General features: G+C 38.7%; 1 protein-coding gene across 1 annotated transcript in view; it reads right to left on the minus strand.

Moving 5' to 3' along the window:
* mmp16b (matrix metallopeptidase 16b (membrane-inserted)) overlaps nt 1–16,009 on the minus strand; it is a 37,783-nt gene extending 21,774 nt beyond the window's left edge. The window contains exon 1 of the mRNA XM_036556664.1: nt 15,680–16,009. Within this exon, the coding sequence (XP_036412557.1) occupies nt 15,680–15,802 (123 nt within the window). The 5' untranslated portion in view covers nt 15,803–16,009. The remainder of the gene's footprint in view (nt 1–15,679) is intronic.
* Nucleotides 16,010–22,949: the final 6,940 nt, after the last annotated feature.

Genomic DNA, 22,949 nt, shown 5'->3' on the forward strand with positions numbered 1-22,949 from the left:
TTACACCTGTGGAAAATACTGCATATTAGTCATCATGATCTTACAATAGTCATATAAGTATAAAAACAGTCCTTTCCATGTAGGTCTTATATTGCATATAGGCGTAATACTGGGTTTCAGGCTGAACTTTCAAGTAAAATATCGGGCTTGGGTTTGTTTTCTAATGAGCAATTTTTTGGACAGTACATTTGTTTTTATTTGAAGGATGCACGCCTTCACACATTTCTTTTTTTGCAATTTTTGCATGTTCTCTTTCGCGCTATTAAGCATTTCTGCAGTAGCCGCAGTAGCAAGAGAAACTTTAGGACAGTGGAACGGTTGATTAGAGGAGGGTAGATGATGTTCTCAGCCAGATACAATCAGCAATTTCACAATAATATACGGACAATAAATACAGTTAATAAAATACAGTAGGTAAAATATCCGTTTATCCAAGCATGACATTTTCTGCCAATCAACTCAAGCACTTAGTAACAAAACTCTGCAAAACTCTGTAAATATGAGATAATCCTTCTTTGTTAGCACATGCAAATGGGATTGGGTCGGGTTTTTTAGCAGTACCAGGTATGTCTCCAAGTCACAGGTACAGTGTCTGGCCTCAATTTCATGCCCAAGCAGACCTCTATGTTTATTCATATTAAAAAATTATAAAATTATGACATCGCTGAAACATATGCCACATATTTAACATAATATTGTTAAAACAAATATTCAAGACGTTCTGATAGGTGAGGAATATTGAATTTTGGTCCTGGAGGACGAGTGCTCAGCACAGTTTGGCTCAGAGCAGTTTTTCCCTTCTCAAACACATGAGATTCCACTCATCTGCTAATTGCCAGGGTCTGTTTGAAGAGGGGAATTACCAGGACCAGAGTTAAATACCCCTAACAAGTCTATTTGCAACATATCTGACATACATGCAACCTTATTTTAGATTTGTGAAGAGAATGTTTTATTTATTGGTATTTAAATTCCTGCATCACCACTATAATAAAAATGGAGTCGTGATGGGCGACTTATTCCTCAGGCTGTAAGTTACCCCCTACCCACAGTCTGAGTGTCATGAGCATCCGCATTATCATACCAACCGTGAGATATGATATTACGGTTTAGATTTGTTTCCTCTGCCACAGAATGTCTTCAGAAACAACTCACGGCTTGTATTTCACAGTCTACCTGGTATGCCATACTCATGTCTGACTTTAATATGCATTGACTACATCTACAGGATACCTGAGTCCTATCAGATCAGAAACAAAATACCCAGCAGGCAAATCTTCAAAAACAAAACGCAGTCTGCATTTTTGATACATGACATTTTAGTGCTTATACATGAAAACTCATGTGTTTTGAATATGTCATGTGGATTTAAACGTTTTTTGTGTTGGGTGGGGGGGTTTGCTCCTTTAGCCCAAACATAGCAAAGCAGCAATTCACAGTAATTAGTTCAATCAGAACTAAGATAACGTTATCCAAACATGAAACGACAGCTACGTTTCTTGAATAGAGAGGTTTTATTTTTACAAATATTCAGGTTTCTTTCTTCAGTAGTTTTCACATGGTGGACAAAAAACGGTTCATATGTGTAAATTATTGTTAGCACATAGACAATCAGATTCCACTTAGTTTGGCCGAAACTCCCAGTGGCATTCATCGGGGTCCAAGGGGTGGTAATCATCGGGGTCCAAGCACTACATACCTTATGGAGCCAGTGAACACAAAAGTTTATAGAACAGCTTCAATTTGTAATAAACATGGGGTCTCAAGATGATGTCTGCCAATTTATTTGTGACAAATAAACCATAAATAAACACTGTTCTTTTCAATAATCAAAAAGTATACCGATTAATTTGTTATTTTGGGTTATTTTAAACATTTCACAAAGTGCCTCCATTTGTGTATAAATGCCCCCTGAATTTCAGTCAGAGGTGGGATAACTGACCCTTAAAAAATGACCATTTCCTACCAAGCGTATATGTCAGGTTTGGGAGTTCATTTAACTTCAGTTTATATTGACCCACAGGCTGGTAGATTTTTCAAATAATTATCTGAATCAAACCTTTTTTTTTTTAAATCAAATTGGCTAAAGTAGACAGGGGAGTCCAAGCTTAGTCTAATGAGCTGTTCTGAGACTGGTAACTATAAATCACCATCAACATGTCTTTGGCAAGAATAAAGAATATCTTTTATATGGAATAAGGAGGTTGTTGTGATTAGGGGTGAAAAGGATGGGGCTGTTCCACAGCTGACACAGGCAATTCATTTAACTGGCTTAGCTTCAGCTTAGAGTTTGAATATTAATGCCATATAACATATGCCATTTCAATACTAAACCTCAAGGCAAAGGACACAATGTGTACATGCCATTCTTTATAGTTCTTGTTAATGGTGCAGTGCTTAAGCTTCACATTGATTCTCAAGCAGGAGACATAACATCTAGGCCTATAGCAGAGCGAGAGAAGCTGATTACTTCTGCCTTTTAATAATTCATCAGGAGAAAACGCAGAGGCAGCAGGGGTTTGGCTTGTGTCTAGATACACAGAGGAGTGTTACCATGGTGAGAGCCATACATGCAGTCAGCGCTGTCGTCAGATCCACAGCACGTCTCAGTCATGCAGCCTGGCCCACTCGCTTTAAATACACACAAGTAACGCAGGCACTCAGAGCCAATAAAGAATCATTTTACCCAGTACAATATGTACACAGTGATTCTACCCAATACAGTATGTACACAGATTTCAAATAAATACCAGGAACACCTGCTTTATCAATTTAGCCACAAATAACACAGCCAATCAACTGCAAAACAAACATCTATTTTTTAGGAAACCATTAATAGGCACACTCTCATTGAGTAAAAATCATGTTAGCCTCAATAGCTGGCATCACAGTTTGAAAGCAGGGCTGTTGTGCAACAGAAAGTGCAACAGAATGAACAAGGCCTTTCTATTCACAGGGTGGTTTAGAATGGTGGTGACCTTCATAGCTTCTGTCCATCTCCTGCAACAGGAAAACACAGCTCAAGGTCCTAAACTCACTGTGCTAATATTCAACTATTGTAATCAATATAATGTAATTCAATGTAACTGACGGTTTGCAAAATTCTGAGAATTCCCACCTCCTTTAGTTGCTTCATCTGTCAAAATCAGCCTACCTGGTTTAACACTGAAAAGGTTTGGTAGCTCAAAGGAGCATTTAGAAGCACAGTATGGACACACATATTTGAGAGCTAACAAAATATACAATAAAGCAAACAGAAAATGGATGCTGGAAATGGAAATTACATTAATCAAAGCCAGGGAAGTTATGTAGTCACTTGTCATTGAAGCTGCAGGTTTTCAAGTCTAATAAGAAAGAAGTTTAAGCAACAGAAGCTGCCCCTTCAGAGGAGCTAATGCTAATGTTAGTCCCGAGCAATGCTGGATAAGGACTTGTCGTCTTCTACATGAGGTATTTTAGCTAATTTTAATGAAACACTACAAAGAATAGTATGTGTATCATTGTATTAATATTCATCTTAAGAAACAATGTTCTTACTTTAAGAATTCTGACTAAGTTACTGCCACCACCATTTTCACTGCAGGTTTGTTCTGAAGAGTTCTGTCATTTTTCCTTTGCTGGATGGTGGAAGGAACATTTAGAAATGACTGTGACTGGTTAAGAGGCATGTCAGTCATAATTTCGCAAACGGTCCATTCTATGACCTATTCAGCTTCCGTCCACAAATGTGTTTTTATTTTGTTTTGTTTTGTTTTTTGTACCAACAGTTGCAAGTTTGGAAAAAAGCTTTTTTTCCAGCTTTATAGAACACTTTCAAAAATCCTACTCAACCTAAAGAGAAATTACTGCTCAGATTTTTTTGTGCCGCGCTGTCAGTAGTTCAGTTTTTTTAAAAAGAAGAAATGGTAATGTTTTTCTGTTTTAGGTTCATTCATACAAGGAATACTATATTGAGGAGCCTAAACAAGGGTGGAGTGGTGGGTCTTCCAGAGTTGATAATCAAATGATATTCATTTTGTAGGCAGGTCAAACTGATTGGGTTTGGTGTTGGTGCATTTTGTTGCTTGACTTGTCCATACAACATTTTGACAGCCATTTGACTGACATGCAGTATAACCAAATACAGACCATTGTTTTTGTGCGACGTGTAGGCGAAGTCAATTTACAAAACAGGGCTACAACAAAATCACCCCACAAGAAACAAAGTGGCATGCATCACAATTACCTTGAGTCTAAGTTTCCAAGAACTCCAAACATTACGGTATTTTGCAGTTTGCCTTTACTGATAGCCTTTATATAGCCAAAAAAAGACCCGAATCCCAAAATTAAAAACAAAATACCTACCCAGCAAAAGAATATCTGAATAGTCAAATATTTAGGTCCAGCCCTAAAATTCTTCAAACAAAACTCTAGTCGATCTATTATCAGATTCCAAGGTAAAAAGTTGTTGTTATGAATAAACAAGGACACTTTGAAGGTGCTCTGAAGTGCTGTTATAACACATTGACATACAATAAAGTATGAGATCCTTCACAGATGTTTTTCCTTTATGTTAGTTCTTAACCCCTTAAAATCCCAGGCTTAATAGGCTACATAGTCAGGCTTATTATTCAGTAATTACAGGGTCTCCAATGCAAACTGGTTGAGCTATTCTTAGGTTATAGAATTGTGTAATTAAACGTTAGGCCTGCCGCGGGCCCTGGCTATTTCAGGGGTTAAATTTGCTTGCCGTGTCCCCAAGTCTAGGTGAGACTGGGTTAAATAGGATTTTTGCCAACATTCTGTACTTGTTTTGTGGGCAGAGCATGGATAGCTCAATTTATTTGTAATTTAGTTCAGCTGAATTCAAGTTTATTGTCTTTATACATGTATAGAAGTGTCTGTTAGTCTCAAAACTGGCAAACACAGACTGTAAGCATAATTACAGAGAACCCAAAGCAGGGCTGTTTGTCTCATTGCCAGTTTGAGTGCAGTATAATGCAAAAAGCACAAATTTACAGATGGCCTACATCTCTGTATGCATTTCAAAAGGCTGTGTCGTAATACAGGCTACACAACACCCCCCCAGTTCATATAAAATTTAAATAGCCTTCCTGAGTCTGCATCCAATCAGGCCATCTTCAAATGAGAGAGATAGTCCTGCATAGAAATGAGGCACAAAGTCATGCTAAGTGGATAAGCAGAGGCTTTTACAAAAATCAAGCTTCATTCTTTCGACAAAAGGAATGAGCAATTGGACACAACCTGACGTTTATCCATGTCCAACATTTCATCTTATCACATTTTGTATGGAGATAAATGTTTAGCTAGTCAGCCTGCTGCTGCAGTGTTCAAAGTGCTTTGTCATGTCGCTCTCCGCTGGATCCTGCCTAAATCTCATCATTTAATGACAACATGAAAATTAGCAGTGTGAGGAAGCTACAGAAGCTTACGTGTGCCAGATGGTGAGAATGACATAAAAAAAACTCTTGAAGGAATGACTAGCATTTCACCAATGTCATGTATGACAACTCAAGTAAACACTGTGGCAAAATGTCCAACATAAGCCATATGGAAAATATATGGACCTTTTGTATATATTTGAAATACATTTCAAATGCATTGCAGTCCATGTTGAAAACCATTTCAAATACTAAACTGTATTTCAGAATACACTGCCATAGTAACCATATAGTATATTTATTTTAAAGTGTTTGGGAAGATATTACACATTAATATACCATACAAAAATAAACGTTTTTACATATATATTCATCAGATACATTTGAAAATGTATTAAAATAGCCAAGATACTTGTCTTATGCACCTTACTGTTTGGAATTCCTTTTGAAATTAATTTGCGTTCCATTTGTTTTTATTAAAAAATTTAAGTATAAGCAAATGAGCCTTTAACATGGCCAAAGTCTTACCACATATGTATAATGGTTAATGCAAAGTCAGTACCATTCATTCAGTTCATGTATATTTAGTCATATCTGTAACCTGTGTTAGAGCTATATAAAATTGAAAAAATATGATAACAAATACAAATAAATGCATTTAAAAAAATTCATTTAACAATTATATTTTTGGCCATTTTCATACATTTGGTATATATTGTTTTCCAAATGGGAATGCCTGTGTGTTATATATATATATATATATATATATATTTATATATATATATGGGTTCAATATGTCTTGAAATAGAGTCCTCTTGCTGACAGAAGAGGAGCTGTCATCAAGACAGATAGGTCTAACATGTTCTGTGAGTAAATAGTTAGACAGGTTTTTACAAGGACATGGTAGGGTCCCTGAAAAATTCTTTTCAATAGGTTCCCCTCTTCTACCTCAAGCCAAACATACAGACAGATATTTTCTGAAAGAAATATGAAATCTAACTTGTTAAACGCATATTTACTGAAGTGTTTTTGCATGTGAGACCTTTAATATGGAGTAGGCCTGTGCTAGTGACGGTTAACTGAGTTACTATATAACAGCCTCCAGGGACAGTAAAAACTCATTTATTGGCGGTAATTTTGAGACAGTTCCTAACTCTGAAGTGAATGTGGGAGCAATGATAATGTGTGAGTTCAAGTGATAATGTGTGTGTTCAAGCTTAAACTTTGTCATCTTTGTCAAATGAAAGGAAAAGCAAACAAAACAATACCACAGTTATTTCCATATCTCCATATCTGAATAAAAGGATTCTATTACCAGCACAGGCCTACTCTTATCAACTAAGTCTGATCTGATATTTGTATTTTTGTAAATGATAGGCACAGTGCCCCCTCAAATAAATTAAATTAGGAAACAACAATCCAGTTTAGATAAGCCTGCCAGTTTAAGACTAGGCTGCAGTTAGGCTGGAGTACAACTGGAACAACCTAATTGGAAAATAAAAAAAACCACCCAAATATCACAAAACAGTTGTACGCTAGGACGAGGTGGAAAAGTTAGAATATCGCTAAAGCTGAAACGCGAAAAAAGAAGTGATGGTGAACAGTTTTCCAAATAAACAATGATGTATCAAGCTATAAGTCACATGATTCCGTGATTCCTACAGATGGTCCGATTGTGGCGCACAACTTCTTGAAGGCTGCTTTAAATATTCTGAAATGCTATTCTAAAGCTTTCTTGAAAAATGGCTCAGCACAACGTGCTCCCAGAATTGTCTGGTTTGTGATCCTAGATGCAAGTTGGACGTCATTGGAGTGGCATTAGGTGGGCCTTTGCTTGTCCTGCCTGGCATCTCTGAACTGCAAACAACACGGCCATAAAAAGATGGCAAATGACTGTAAAGATTATTCCGCTTAAAGCAAAAACTTAACTTAAATCTCTCCGTCTTGCTCATTTTGATGCAGCCCATAATCATGATAGCCTACGTCATCTGAAGACCTGACGTTTCTTTGCCCAACTGTAGTGGATGGAAACACTTTTTTCTGCTGAAATTTTGTAAATGTGCATATCATTTGCAAAGCATTTGAATGGAAACCCGGCCTGTGCCACATTAGTCAACCACTGTTACTGCCCCCTGATGACACTACATGCCTTGGGCTGCGCTGAACAAATATGAGGTTCATATGAGAAGCAGACTGAGAGAACACAGACATAAGTTAACCAAATTGTTGTCAATCTCCTATTTAATGTGCTTAATGTTAGCTGTGTGAGAAACTGCCACAGCAAATCTCATTAAAAATGAGGCAATGCAATTTTTTGGGTCGTAGCGTCCACTTGCTTTCCTTCATAAATCCAAACTGTCCCTACCATTTTTGAGCATCTTTCAAAGTTGAACCACGGTTGGACTTGTCTAAAACAAGGGGTGTCATTACGTGTTAAATGTCTGCAGTGTGGAACTACTTTAAAGAGGAAAATAAAAACAGCCCAAAGGACACTTATAATCCATAATGCCAGTTTTTCCACTGCGGTCATGCTAGCCGCCTTTGTCAAAACATAGTTAAACTAGCTGCATATTAAATGAACCAAAATACTTACCAGCACATTCAAAGCTGAGAAAAGGGATCTGGCTGCTTTGCGCATGTATTCATGTATTCAAGACAACGTAAAATGGCAATCTCAAAAAATCAAGCGTGGTCATGCTAGCTACTTTGTTGGGGGCAGTCATGGGCTGGAGGTTAGGGAACCAACCTTGTAACCGGAAGGTCTTCAGTTCAATCCCCTGAGCCAACAGGATGTGACTGAATGCACTCAACCCCCAACCCCTGGGTCCCATGGATCGGGCTGCCCACCCCTCCAGGCAAGTGTGCTCACTGCCCCCTAGTTTGTGTGCCTTTACTAGTGTGCATCTATGTGGGTGTTTCACTGCACGGATGGGTTAAATGCGGAGGTCTAATTCCTCTGTGCGCAAACACAGTTGGCCAGTGGTTCTGAATTCTATTCTATTTCTATTCAAAACACAGTTAAACTAACTGCACATAAAATTAAAAAGTAAACATAGCAGTAAAAGTAACAGCGCATTTAAAGTCGAGAAAAAGGAGAAGGCTACTTTGCGCATGTTACACCAACTTAAAATGCAAAAGTAGAGAATTCAAAACAACATAATGTGGTCATTTCAAAAAGGTAGCCAGTTTAGTATGCCACACGCAGAATATCTACATTATATCTTACCATAACTAGACTGGTTTTGCAAACTGTGCTGTACTTCAAGTGGGCACTGTGCCGCTGTAAAATCTATGAAAAATAAATATCAGATTGGACTTGGTTTCAGCAGATACTCTATTTAAAATGACTTTGGATCAGGGGCAAAAAACCTAAGCTGGACATCCCTACAGAAAATAAAGCCACATGCCAATTCTCCTTCAGAGCACCCAGCCTGCTTCTTCTCTCTCCCTCTCCACTCTCGTTTGCATCTTGCAGCAAAACCGCCAATCAATGCAGGCAGCTACACGAGGCAGTGTAGCAAAATGGTGTTGCTGCCGAACATTAGCCACTGCTGTTTCCACACAAACAAAGGAACTGCCACGTTCTTCAGTGAGAACTAGTTAGCGCTAACAACCACATTTTATCTGCCATCATCGCCAAGCAGAGCTCCCTAGCTTGGGGACTGCAAGTCGGCCAGAGGTCGCTATCAGAACTGGCCAATTGTGAATTCAGAATCAGAATTGGCCGAAAGCAGATCAGCTTGCTCCACAGCTGTCTGCCCGCTAACCAGCTGCCAAAGCACCAAGCATCCAGCTGCAAAGCCTCAGATATGTACCAGTTAATCCTTTCTCGCTCACTCTCTCTCTTTCTCTTCTTTTCTCCCTTTCTCCACCTGCTTTCCACTGTTGAGCCAAATATTCTGTTTATCTGCATTTTATGTCTTTAGTCAGCTGTATTTTTTTGTGTGACATAAGCTTTGAAGCCTGTAAGACACAATGCATCTGATTTGTTTTGTTGGTAAAAAGCAGGTTAGCTAAACTAATAATGAAAGGACTCCAAAACCCTCCCAGATGCAGATGCATTAAAAGAGATCATAGATGCTTATCCTAGATAAGACAACCTCTATCTATAGACTTTTAAAATAGTCCTTTACTCAAAGCCTGTCTATCCCAGTGCTGTGTATTTGAGCCATAAATAAATTCCCGCAGTCGAGGTCCATATTACGGCAAAAGAGTAGTGACCACTATTAACACATGAAGCCCAAATTATTTATAGGCCTGTTGTATTCATGTATATCAACAGCTTAGCACAAGACTTACTATAGACTTACTATAACACAGTCTTCTGCCCAATTCCTCTCTGCTACTCACTCCAGCTGAAATAATTAAATGGAGCATCCACACATGAGCCTTAGGTCACTTTGCCCAATGCCAAGCATCAGGGGTATGGGGAAGTGAAGCACTGTAACTATGCAGAGTTTGCGTGGTCTAGCGCTTTGTGGCTGAGCTGTTGTTGCTCCTAGATGCTTCTATTGCACAGTAATAGCACTTACAGTTGACAGGGACAGATCTATCAGGGCAGAAATTTCACAAACTGACATGTGGCAAAGGTGGCATCCTTAGACAGTTCCACTTTAAAGTCACTGAGTGCCTCAGTATGACCCACTCTACGGCCAGTGATTGTCTATGGAGATTGCATGGCTATGTGCTTGATTTTGTACACCTTTCAGCATGGGAGTAGTTGAAACACTCAAACTCAGTAATTAGAAGTATGTCCACATACTTTTGGCCATATATTGTATCTATCTATCTATCTATCTATCTATCTATCTATCTATCTATCTAACTAACTAACTGTCTATCTATCTATCTATCTATCTATCTATCTATCTATCTATCTATCTCTATATATTTATTTTTGTAAGCATCCCTTCTAATTACTGCCCTCTTTGGCTAGAGGGGTACAAAGCCCCCTGTCAATGAGCTGTTGAGCAGTGGACCTGTGTTCTCTGGAGTTTTGGGGCTCCATCCAATACCTTTGGGATGAGTTGGAGTGGTGTTAGTGATCCAGAACTAATCATCCAACATCAGTACCTGACCTCACTAATGCTGTTGTGGCTGAATGCGATCAAATCCTCACAGCAATGTTCCAACATCTAGTGTAAAGCCTCCCCAGAAAAGTAGAGGCTGTTACTGCAGCAAATTAATACCCTTGATTCCAGAAGAAACGTTGGATGAGCAGGTGTCTACAAACTTTTGGGCAAGCAGTGTGCATCACTAGCTTAGCACACAGCTAAATATGGTTCCACCTACTAAAAGCCTTGGGTAAAGGCCATCCTCTGAGGGCATCCTGGATAAACTACTGGCTCTATGAGCCCAGCGCTCTCTGAGCTATTTCTGGCTGAAGTAAAGTTCCACCTGCTGAGCAGCCATGCACCACCACCTTACTCATCACATACACACGTGCACGCACACTGTCCACTGTCCACTGACGTGCATTCCCAACTCAGCTGCTGCCAACCACTGTAACCCTGCCAGCGGACAACATGACAGGACAACAGAGCTACACGGATGACAGAGAAAAGAGGGGGATGAAAGGAAGACTGTGTGTGTGTGTGTGTGAGTGTGTATTTGTTTTTGGACATTTTTAGGTCAAAAATGTCCTGACTTTTTTACAAACCCAATTCCAAAAATGCTGGGGCAGTAAGTAAAATGGAAATAAAAACAGAAATTAGTAATTTATTAATCTACTTTGACCTGTTTGTAAACAAAAACAGTCCAAAGTTTCATGTTTATTGTATCAGCTTGATTTTTCTAAATGTACGCTCATTCTGAAATGAATGCCTGCAACATGCACCAGCAAAAAATCCAACAGTATAAAAGAAAACGTTCCTCAACGAGCGATTGCAAAGTTGTAGATATTTCACTCTCTCCAGTGCAAATTATTATCAAAAGATTTAGAGAATCCAGAGAAAGAACAAGGCCGAAAACCCACAACTGAATGCCTGCGACCTTCGGCCCCTCAGATGGTCCTGCTTTAAAAACCAACATGTTTCTGTGATGGATATCACCACACGGGCTCGGGAATGCTTCGACAAACCACTGTCAGTAATAGGGATGGGCATCGTTGATACTGATATCGATACCAATACTGTTTATCGATACTCTAATTGATACTACTTTCCATAATTTGATGCAAAAAACAAAGACATGACATGAAAAGATGTGAAAAGATTCAGAATGAAAAGATGTAAAAAGGCTGTGGTCATCTCCTTACAGTTGAAAATATTAACAACCTTAAAAACTACAAATATTAGTTACTCTGGCTGTCAGGATAACTCCCACGAAGTTCAAACTTAGGCTACCTAGCAGGTAGCAATTTATGCAATGCTACCTACTGAATTTTAATTTTAGTAAAGACTCAACTTAATATTAATACTTGATCTGATTTAGGCTGTCAAAATATCCCATTTTTTTCTTTTAATACTGGAAACATTTTCTGATAAGGACATCCAAACAATCCTACCTGTAGTTAAGACTGTACTGTACACATTGGAAGTCCCATCTCAACAGAATCCATAAATGCTGCTGACTTCTCTGGACTCAAGCTCATCTGAAATGGGCTCATACGCGGTAGAAACGTGTATTGCGGTCTGATGAGTCAACTGGAAATAATGGATGTTTCTTTTTCTTTTTACCTTTATCATGAAATGTCAATGCGTATGTCATCATGATAACACCAAGAAACATTCTGTACGTTACAACAGCATGGCTACATATTTAAAGAGTGCAGGTACCAGACTGGAATGAGATGATGAAGCTGTCTAAATAAAACCCAAAGTATAGTAATTAATAAATCAATAGTGCAACATATCCTTTGTTTTTCTGTTGGGATGCTCAGTGAGAAATGGTATTATGACCGTATAACAAAATAAACAGCAGGGTTATGAAAAATATGGCACATTTCAATATTATTACAGTTTCTGCAAAGGGAAAGGTAAGGTGACGCAATACGCCCATTCACAAAGTTTTCAGAGGACCCAAAATTCCTAGCGGCACCTCTGCACATAGGTGTTTATATATAGGTATATATGAGGCATATTATTATACATAAATACTAGGTACTCACAACATATAGGTAAAAACCAATATCTTCATTTTTTGCAAATTTTTTGTTTTCTGCATAATTTGACCTCAGCAGCTGTCCTTTACTACCTTTTCTATGCATGTAAATTTCATGATGAATGGACCAATAGAAATGCTCCAATAAAACTCTTTACATTAATGTACTTTGAAAGAAAAGAATGTTTTTGCCATCTCCTGTAAGGTTTCCATTTTAGAGGTACTTGTTTTTTTTTGGACAGTGACAATATAAAATTACATACAAAGATATATAGATACTTACATATATTGCATATATGAGACACAATATTATTATATGCTCTGTTGATTTTCTACATGAAAATAAAAATAAATAAACACCTCCTCTACACAGGACACACTTCTGCACATTTTAATACACAGTTACTGTTTATTTGCTGAATTTAACATATTGGGAAAAAAACAAAACATAAAATGTGCTACACAGCAGGGTTATGGCATATTTTATATTTTATTTTTGTGTTTTATTCTTTTCCAATACATTAAACTCAGCACAAGAAAAAATGCTATATTTCCGTTTGTTCCCTGTATAGGATGTGTTCAGAAAATCAACAAAACATGTAATTTGTCCAGGGGTATTCATATTTTTATGTATTATACATATGGGACATATAATGGCATATAGATGCTTATATATGTTAAAAAATACATGTAGAACTGATATTTTCACATAAAGCTACTTGCATGTATATAATACATATGGGATATACTGTATGCCCCACGTCCTGAAACTATATTTTTGTGTGTGTGTATGACTGCACAATGCTTATGGTGTCATTGGTGACCCCTGCTGTGTGGTTTAAAGGACAAATGGGGCAGTGGTAAGAATGAATTATGTCAACTGCAATGTTAAGCTCAAAGCATGACCTGACAAATCAACTTCACACTGAAAACACTGCTTCCTTTTTTTACCAAACTGTCCATTCAGACGGCTGTCTTTTCTCTCAAATCCATGAAAAGGCTTTTTGTGCCGGAACTTACCCACTACAACCCCCAGTGCAAGCACGACAATGGGTAACGTATTCCCCGTGCATAGCTATAATACACTACAATAATCCTCCAGTCAAACAGCAACAGAAGATGACAAATTCTCTCCGAGCAAACCCAACAGCGCTTAGTGTCATGTTTAGGCCCGCTCTGGCCCTGAGGAATATGGGGCAAAGAAACCAGGCGGATTACATAACGTGAGGGAGCTCCTTAATTCTTCATGTGGTACACTTTTGTCATTGCAGCACCGAGGCCAGGTAGCTGTTCACAGCCTTGTTTTCATTTAAAATCTGGCTATTGATCTGCACAATTCAAAAAGACTGACTGTACAAGAGCCTACGTTCCAGTATAAAAGAGAGAACAGGGGTCTGGGTCAGAAGCAGAGCAATCACACACTGCAGCGCCTGCACCTCGTCCACCCACCCGCTGGAGCTCGGGATCTAAAGGCATACACGATGAGGGGATATGTATAGGCCTGGCTTTAATCTGAAGAAACTGCAGTCAAGTCTGTACAGTAGCATAGACAGCGTTACTATAACCTACTTGATATGGCAGTGCTGTGCACAGGAGCCTGCGGCTGACTGTGGGAGGACTGAACGTTACAGAAAAGAATACAGTACAACAGAATAAAATAGAGTGCCGCCAGTGTTGAATTAACACTTACAGTGTTGAATTCCCTTAGATAATGTTAATTTGTGTCCAGCTAGACGTCAATAAACACTGTAGTCTAATGCTACAGGCTCCACACTGTACATAAAACACTACAATTCAATAGGTGCTAATTCAAAACTGCAGATGTTAATTCAGAACTGTAAGATTAGTTAGGTTTTATTTAAACAGGGTTATGTTAGGTGACTCCCGCGACCCTAGCTGGACTAAGCGGTTAACGACGATGATGATGATGATGATGTTAGGTGACAATTCACCAACAGAATAGAATAGAATAGAATAAATTCAGCCCACATCACCTTCTTCCACAGCACAATCCCCAGTTTTGAATTAACTTAGTGTCCAGCTGATCATTTTGTGTCCAGCTGAAAATTAAAGTTTCATACAGTCTATACATGAAAACTAAGCTTTAAAAAAAAGCCTGTTTTGAATGTTTTTGTGATGTCATTTATCCACCTATTCAGCCCACAGCGGTTTAGCTCCGCCCATCCACATTGAAGTTATAGGGAGTGCAATACAGAGCAGCCAATTAGAACAAAGCTCATTTACATATATTGCTCTCAAAGGCAAAGTAACGAAAACAGCCTGTTAGATTTTGTTAAACGTTTAAAAATGGTCATGTAAAAATTTATTTCGATACATACAACACTACAAACATCATCAGTGTATCTAGAGGAAAAAAGAAAAGAAAAATACAGAATGTAGGCCTTTTAACTCAAGACCATAGATGTCAAAGAAACACTATAGAAGAAAAATGTTGACTGTATTAAATATAATTTTGTAATATGTAATTAATTCAGCACCATAGTTAGCCTACCTCAACACTGTCATATGAGCTAAGTTAGCTAGGTTAGCTAGCTACAGTCTTGAAAATAAAGGATCCAAATGGACAGTTGGCTCTTGGGAAAACCTTCAATTGGTACAGATCCTCATAAGGTTCTTCAAACTTTAAAAAGGTTCTTCATACTCACACATCTTACTTTAAGGAATCATCCACTGAAATGCTCTTTAGGGAACGAAATGTGGTTCTTCTACAGCATCGTGGTGCTTACTGGACATTGTAATAGGTGTCAAATCATCGCTGTAATATTAGCACGGTATGAATTTGACACTGAAACTCAACACTGGGGATTTATTCATAGTAGCTTCGAAAAACAAATCACAGACAAGGTTCAACCGATAGCAGAGTATCACTTATAATCATTTACAGTCAGTAAAATCACTGAATTTGTCTCAGTCGAACGACAGCCATCCTCACTACGCCGTTTTCCACCAGGCTGAGGCGAGCTTCTTATCCGAATCTTCCAGTCCACCTTAAATGGTGCAGCAGTTCCACTAGTTACCCGAGGCGCCAGAATGTAACGGCCGCCCCATTTAAGGTGGAATGGAAAATTCGAATAAGACGCTGGCGAATACAACTGCGCCTCAGCGCTGTAACGTTACTGACAAACACAGAGGAGAAGGCGAATGAATGGTGGAACCTGTGGGCCAGCCAGTCTTACCTCCACGCTAAATTCATCTTCTCCCACCGCTGAACACACGACACACATCGACACACACAGCCACACCAGCGCCGTGAGAGCGACCTCCAGCCTCGGTCCCTTCGGAAGAAGCGACACGTTCATGTTTGTGGATTCTAACGGTCGTTTTCTAACGGTCGCTCTTCTTCAAATCAAGGGCGCCTTGTTTTTCTCGCTCCGTCAGACAGCCTCAGTAAACAGCATATCGGACCAGAACGGGGCGACCCAGGAGAAAAGGATTTGGTGTGTCCGAGGCTCTCTGGTTAACCACATTCCTTGGACGGATCGTGTGCTGCGCCGCTCTGTCCCCACATTTCGTCCGCCTTTTACGGTCAGCCGGGCAGCAGCACCTCGGCCAGCAGCAGCAGCACCAGCGGCAGCAGCAACGATCTGTGGGTCCTGCGCATGCGCGCCGGCGACTGTCCACGAGGCCGCTTTCACTCTCAGTCTGTCAATTCATAAATAACACACAGCTTTAACCATTGGAGTGAATTAGTTATGCAAATGACATATTTCCCGATTAAATAATATTTAAAGATCGTCAGGTGGTGGATATAAATATAGAGAGAGTTGAGCATGCAGCATACACAATGCAGAGATGGCTGAATACAGAATAGACTGTCCTATATATATTCAGTAGTGTATTCCATTGCAATGCATAAAACAGTAACGTATTCAGAATACATTTAGAATGCATACTGACAGATCTCATGGGGAAAAACTACAGTTGTAATTTTTATTCAATCAACATTAGCAAAACCAGCATGTTGTGTTTGGGAAGCTGGTGTGCTGGTCAGCAGCAATGGAGGTTATTAGGCTGGTCACCAGCAAAATGTTGTGTTTGATGCTGGTATGCTGGTCAAGCTAAACCAGCACTAGGCTAGCACAAACCAGCATAAACCAACTTAGACCAGCATGGAATGCATGCTGGCCTGTGCTGTTTTTTTCCGGCAGGGAATTAATATGTTTCATGCAAAAAAGTTACAAAATTCTTAACATTATTTTGGCTCGGGGCTTATCAAACTTATTAATAACTGATCATCACACTGGCTTTAGCAAAACTCAGTAACACTGAGATTAATAACTGATCAAATTGATTTATCAGTCCACTCAGGCTTTAGCAGAGCTCAGTAACACTGAGATTAATAACTGATCAAATTGATTTATCAGTCCACTCAGGCTTTAGCAGAACTAAGTAACCCTGAGATTAATAACTGATCGTCACATTGATTTATCAGTCTACTCAGGCTTTAACAGAGCTCAGTAACACTGAGATTAATAACTGATCACATTGATTTATCAGTCTACTCAGGCTTTAGCAGAGCTCAGTAACACTGAGATTAATAACTGATCACATTGATTTATCAGTCTACTCAGGCTTTAGCAGAGCTCAGTAACACAGATTAATAACTGATCACATTGATTTATCAGTCTACTCAGGCTTTAGCAGAGCTCAGTAACACTGAGATTAATAACTGATCACATTGATTTATCAGTCTACTCAGGCTTTAGCAGAGCTCAGTAACACTGAGAATAATAACTGATCACTTTTATTTATCATTCTACTCATCCATTAGCAGAGCTCAGTAACACTGAGATTAATATCTGATCACATTGATTTATCAGTCTACTCAGCCTTTAGCAGAGCGCAGTATTACTTAGATAATGACTGGCTCATCTCATTGATTTATCAGTCTACTCAGCCTTTAGCAGAGCTCAGTATTACTTACATAATGACTGGCTCATCTCATTGATTTATCAATGTACTCAGCCTTTAGCAGAGCGCAGTATTACTTACATAATGACTGGCTCATCTCATTGATTTATCAATGTACTCAGCCTTTAGCAGAGTGCAGTATTACTTACATAATGACTGGCTCATCTCATTGATTTATCAATCTACTCAGCCTTTCGCAGAGCTCAGTATTACTTACATAATGACTGGCTCATCTCACTGATTTATCAATCTACTCAGCCTTTAGCAGAGCGCAGTAACACTAAGATTAATAACTGATCACATTGATTTATCAGTCTACTCAGGCTTTAGCAGAACTCAGTAATACTGAGATAAATAATTGATCATCACATTGATTTATCAGTCTACTCAGGCTTTAGCAGAGCTCAGTAACACTGAGATTAATAACTAGTTATTTATAATAACAATAGCTATTTATGGTGCTTATTTTAAAGATGGAATATATTTTTAAAATTTAGCGAGTAAGTACTCTAGAAGTATTTTCCCAATAATTTAAAAGTTAACTGTAAGTAGGACTGAATACAGATATGTATTTTTTGTATAAAAATTGATACAAATTGATGTCTAAATACATATATGAAATGCTTGTTTTTTCACATATATCAAATACTTGTTTCCCAACCCTGTATATATACAAACTCTTTTTTTCCACACCTCCGAAGTTCAGCCTTAGAAGTAGGTTTAGCATTTCTGCTTCTCACTATCCAAGTAATCCCAAATACAGTGATGTTGAGGTCTGGACTCTGGGGTGGTCAGTCCATTGTTCTAGGAACACCAGCAACTTCTTTGCTTGATTTGCAGTTTTTGCAAGTAAAAGTTAGGAGTTTCTGAAATAGTAGACAATGAGTGTAAATTCACCTGTACAGCATAAATATTAGCCTTTTGGTGATGGATTTGTCACTTAACTTCACAAGCCATTACAACTACGACAAACAGATTATTATTATGCTTAATGCAGTGGACCGAATGTAAGTTCTTAAAATATTTTAATAAATAGGTTTTTATGAAGATCTCTTCAAGGATCAGTGGTCATATCACTTCTTGCAGTTACAGCCATCACCAATAGATGGTGCTGTTTCACTGTGCAGCAAAAGGGAGGAGAGTTGGTGACTCAACTGATGAAATACATTAGTCATGATTTATAGTAATAATAGAAATGAACTGTTTACATGGAAAGTTTCACTTTGGCTTAGTAAAGTATTACGAAATTTTAAATAGAAGGAATATTTTGGGGTTTTTTGGAAACTTTCTGGAATAGCCTATAACCTATTGGAGCATCTGTTTCAGCTCAATGTTATCACATTGAACTCAGTTCAGATCTTTATTTAGGCAAGGAAACCCAAATGAGATCAAAAGTGGCATCGACAGAGGGGTCTGGCTATAGCATGATATGTGTCTAAATATACATTGACTGGCCATATCATTAACCCTTTGCTCATTTTCTGTGAAGAACATATAAAATAACACATTTTCAGTGTCTTCACTCTGTTCACCTCCTACACATTTATATTACACATGTGGTGTTGGGTGAACCTGCGGGGAGTAAAAGTGTGGAGGTCCTGTGTCCTTCACTCTGTTCTCCTCCTACATGGCCTGCTGTTAGTGTGTGTGTCTGTGTGTGTATGTGTTTATATATGTGTGTGTGTGTGTGTGTGTGTGTGTGTGTGTGTGTGTGAGTGTGAGGGTGGACAACATGGACAGGCTGCTGACTGGCTACAGCTGCTAAAGGAGAACCCAACGCTGGGGACGTGATATTTTAAACATCTGGTATTTTTACATAAATTGTTATGGCTGTATTGATTTAAAAAACAATAATGTGGTGGGTCACCAGACCACTGAGTAACAAACACATCAACACCACACAAGGGCTAAAACCACCTCCATATATCTACATTCACTGTCCATTTTAACAGCTCCACTTATCATATAGGTTCACTTTGTAGTTCTACAATTACAGACTGTAGTCCATCTGTTTTTCTGGCTTTATAATGGCCACATGTTTTCAATGGGAGACAGTTTTGGACCAGTCTAGCCCTTATGTATCCATGCTGTTGTAATAAATGCTGAATGTAGCTTGGTGCTGTGATGCTGAAAAAAACATGAACATCTCTGAAAAAGCCATCATCTAAAAAGCAGCATATGTTGCTCAAAATTATGCATATAACATGCAGTGTTAATGGTGCCTTCAGAGATGTGCAGGTTACCCAGTAACACAATCCCTTACCTTGACAAACCCTGGCTTGTAAACTTTACAATAGTAACAATCTGGATGGTTGTTTTCTGCTTTGGCCAGGAAACACAACATCCATTACTTCCATTAATAAATCGTCGACTCGTCAGACCACAGCAGATATTTCCACTGCATATCAGTCCATTTTAGATGAGCTGAGCCCAGAGAAGTTGGCAGTGTTTCTGGACTATATTGACATATTGATTACACTGTGCATGGTACAGTCTTAACTTGCATTTGTGGATGCAACAAAAAACAGTGTTCACTGACAACAGTTGGTCAAAGTATTACCAAGTCCATGCGGTGATATCCATCACAGAAGCATTCTTGTTTCAAATGCATGCCGCCTCAAGGATTGAAGGTCACAGCCATTCAGTTAAGGTTTTCGTTCTTGCCCTTTCCACACAAAAAATGAAGGTTTTGATGAGATTGTGCACTGTGGAATGCAAAAAAATCACTTGTTGATCTTAAACTGTTGGATTATTAACTGACCCAAGTGGTGAGCTCTGACCCATCATTCCTCATAAAAGTGTAGACCTTTCCTGCATGTTCCTTTTATATGATTGCATCAATTGTTGTGCAAATGTCACACAGTGTTCCTTCTCTTAAACTGCCCTGTGTGTAGGCATCAATTTTAGAATAGGGTTTCTATTTTTATTTGCATTTCACATAATGTGCCAATTTTTTTGAAATCAAGGTTTGTATATGTAACATAAAGCAGCACCATACAATCAAATGATACCTTTACAACAGTGAGGTGGAGACCGAGAAGAAATCAGAATTGAATTATGATTGAAACTGTACACATTTTAAAGAATGCAAATTCTGTGGAAGATAAAAAATATATGAATTATGTGCACAAGTGGAATAATCTGTGTGTGAAGTGGTCAAGAGTAATGCAAATGTGTATCTGTGAAACAGCTTTGTAAATGAACAGCAAAATATGCTGGCTTTTTTCATAGACAAGGATGACTGACCTATTTTCGAGTACAGGTCAGAGTGACAAGACCAGAACGGGTCATCTATGTGTTTATGTTGGAGGCTTCAGCGTAGAGGCCACAGCAGTCATATCACAGCAATCAATGACCAACACAGGGGTCACATGGTAAAATTCTTCTTTACAAAGTGAAGAGTGGGCTATTTCTATAAAGAAGCCAGTTTTCGAAGTTTGTTGAAATAACAGCTTGATATTTATTCAGATATTTTCAGGTTAAATGTGCAGTTGGCCTGTTGATGTGTTTCATAGCAGCTAGGTTGGAAAAGCTTCACAGAATATTGACAAAAATCCCCTTTAACTGTTAGAGGCCCACTGTTGCAAAAGGGCCCACATCTTGTATGAAGTTTGTATGATTTTATGTACTTTGTGTATTTATGTATTTTTACATTGGCATTATTTTTCTAAGATTCTTTATCTCTTAGAATTAAACATACTGTTGTTGTTATTGTGCCTTTAAGACTGATATATGTAAATGACCTCTGTTCTGTCCTGTATTGTGTCTCACCCAAAAGCAGTTCAGATTGAAATACTCCTCATAACTTTGGTATGAATGGGTGGGGCTGAATGGCTGTAGCCTGAACAGTCAGAGATATATATATATATATATATATATATATATATATATATACATACATCACAGAAACTGTAAATTCAAAACAGGCTGTTTTTGTGGTGTAGATTCTGTATATGGACCGTATGGGCCGGGGTGTGAATGGTATATATCACAACAAGCTCTGAAAAAAAACAAAGGAAAATTTTCCGCTCTATTTATGCCGACATCTGACTTAATGTCACTAAAACTACACTAACAAACAGTCCACACTGTAATCTATGTCATAGCATCACTCCTGGTGAAAAAAGGACATTAACATTAACAATCTGACTGCATGCCAAACAATATGTCTGCATGTCATGTTGACACCCTTGCACTGTGTTTTGGACAAAATTTATCAATTTTTCATTTAAATATTTGAGCTGTGATATATTTACTTCACTCCTAATGTTTTGTGGTACAAAAAAAAATCACCACTTTTTAGCATCACTCACACAACAACTCCTTATTAATAGATCCCAGTACAGTCCTGCAGGCATTTCATTTTGTCACAAAAAAGCATTCATAACACTGCTGAAACTTTACATTTTCTGGTAGTGGCTGTTTTGGTACTGATCATTTTAGCTAATTTTAGCTCATTTTGAGCAGAACTCGAAAACACTAGCCAGTACATGACCAGCAAACACAGTTCTGAACAGTTGTACACACATAAAATCATGATATATTTATTAAAACACAAAAGGAGTTCACGTAATTGCAGAAAATGTGTTTCAGAGGTGACAATTCTTAATGTTCCACACTGATTTTCAGACTTTGGAACAAATTTAGTCCAAAAGAATGGAATTTAACTGCCATAAAATGCAGAGGCGTGGCTAAAATGAGGCTCTGCCTATGGACTAAAACTCTTAATGTTTCAGTAGTGACAGAAAAACATGGGACAGTATTTTTTGAATAAAGAGAAAGAGCTCTTTTGGTCCAGGCATGATGATACCCAAACTCCAAAGAGTAAAACAGAACGGATGTCTGAGGTTTAGCACCTTAACTGGCCAGGGCCCACAGGTGTATAAAACCAAGCACCTAGGCATGCAGACTGCTTCTACAAACATTAGTGAAAGAATGTGTCGCTCTCAGGAGCTCAGTGAATTCCAGCGTGGTACTGTGATAGGATGACACCTGTGCAACAAGTCCAGTCGTGAAATTTCCTTGTTACTAAACATTCCACAGTCAACTGTCAGTGGTGTTATAACAAAGTGGAAGTGATTGGGAACGACAGCAACTCAGCCATGAAGTGGTCGGCCACGTAAATGACAGAGCAGGGTCAGCGGATGCTGAGGCGCATAGTGCGCAGAGGTCACCAACTTTCTGCAGAGTCAATCATTACAGAACTCCAAACTTCATGTGGCCTTCAGATCAGCTCAAGAACAGCGTAGAGAGCTTCATGGAATGGGTTTCCATGGCCAAGCAGCTGCATCGAAGCCTTACATCACCAAGCGCAATGCAAAGCGTCGAATGCAGTGGTGTAATGCGCCGCCACTGGACTCTAGAGCAGTGGAGACGTGTTCTCTGGAGTGACGAATCACGCTTCTCCGTCTGGCAATCCGATGGACGAGTCTGTGTTTGGCAGTTGCCAGGAGATCGGTACTTGTCTGACTGCATTGTGCCATGTGTAAAGTTTGGTGGAGGGGGGATTATGGTGTTGGGCTTTCACTCAAAAAT

This window comes from Colossoma macropomum, unplaced genomic scaffold (assembly GCF_904425465.1).
Source record: "Colossoma macropomum unplaced genomic scaffold, Colossoma_macropomum, whole genome shotgun sequence".
NCBI classification, from domain to species: Eukaryota; Metazoa; Chordata; class Actinopteri; order Characiformes; family Serrasalmidae; genus Colossoma; species Colossoma macropomum.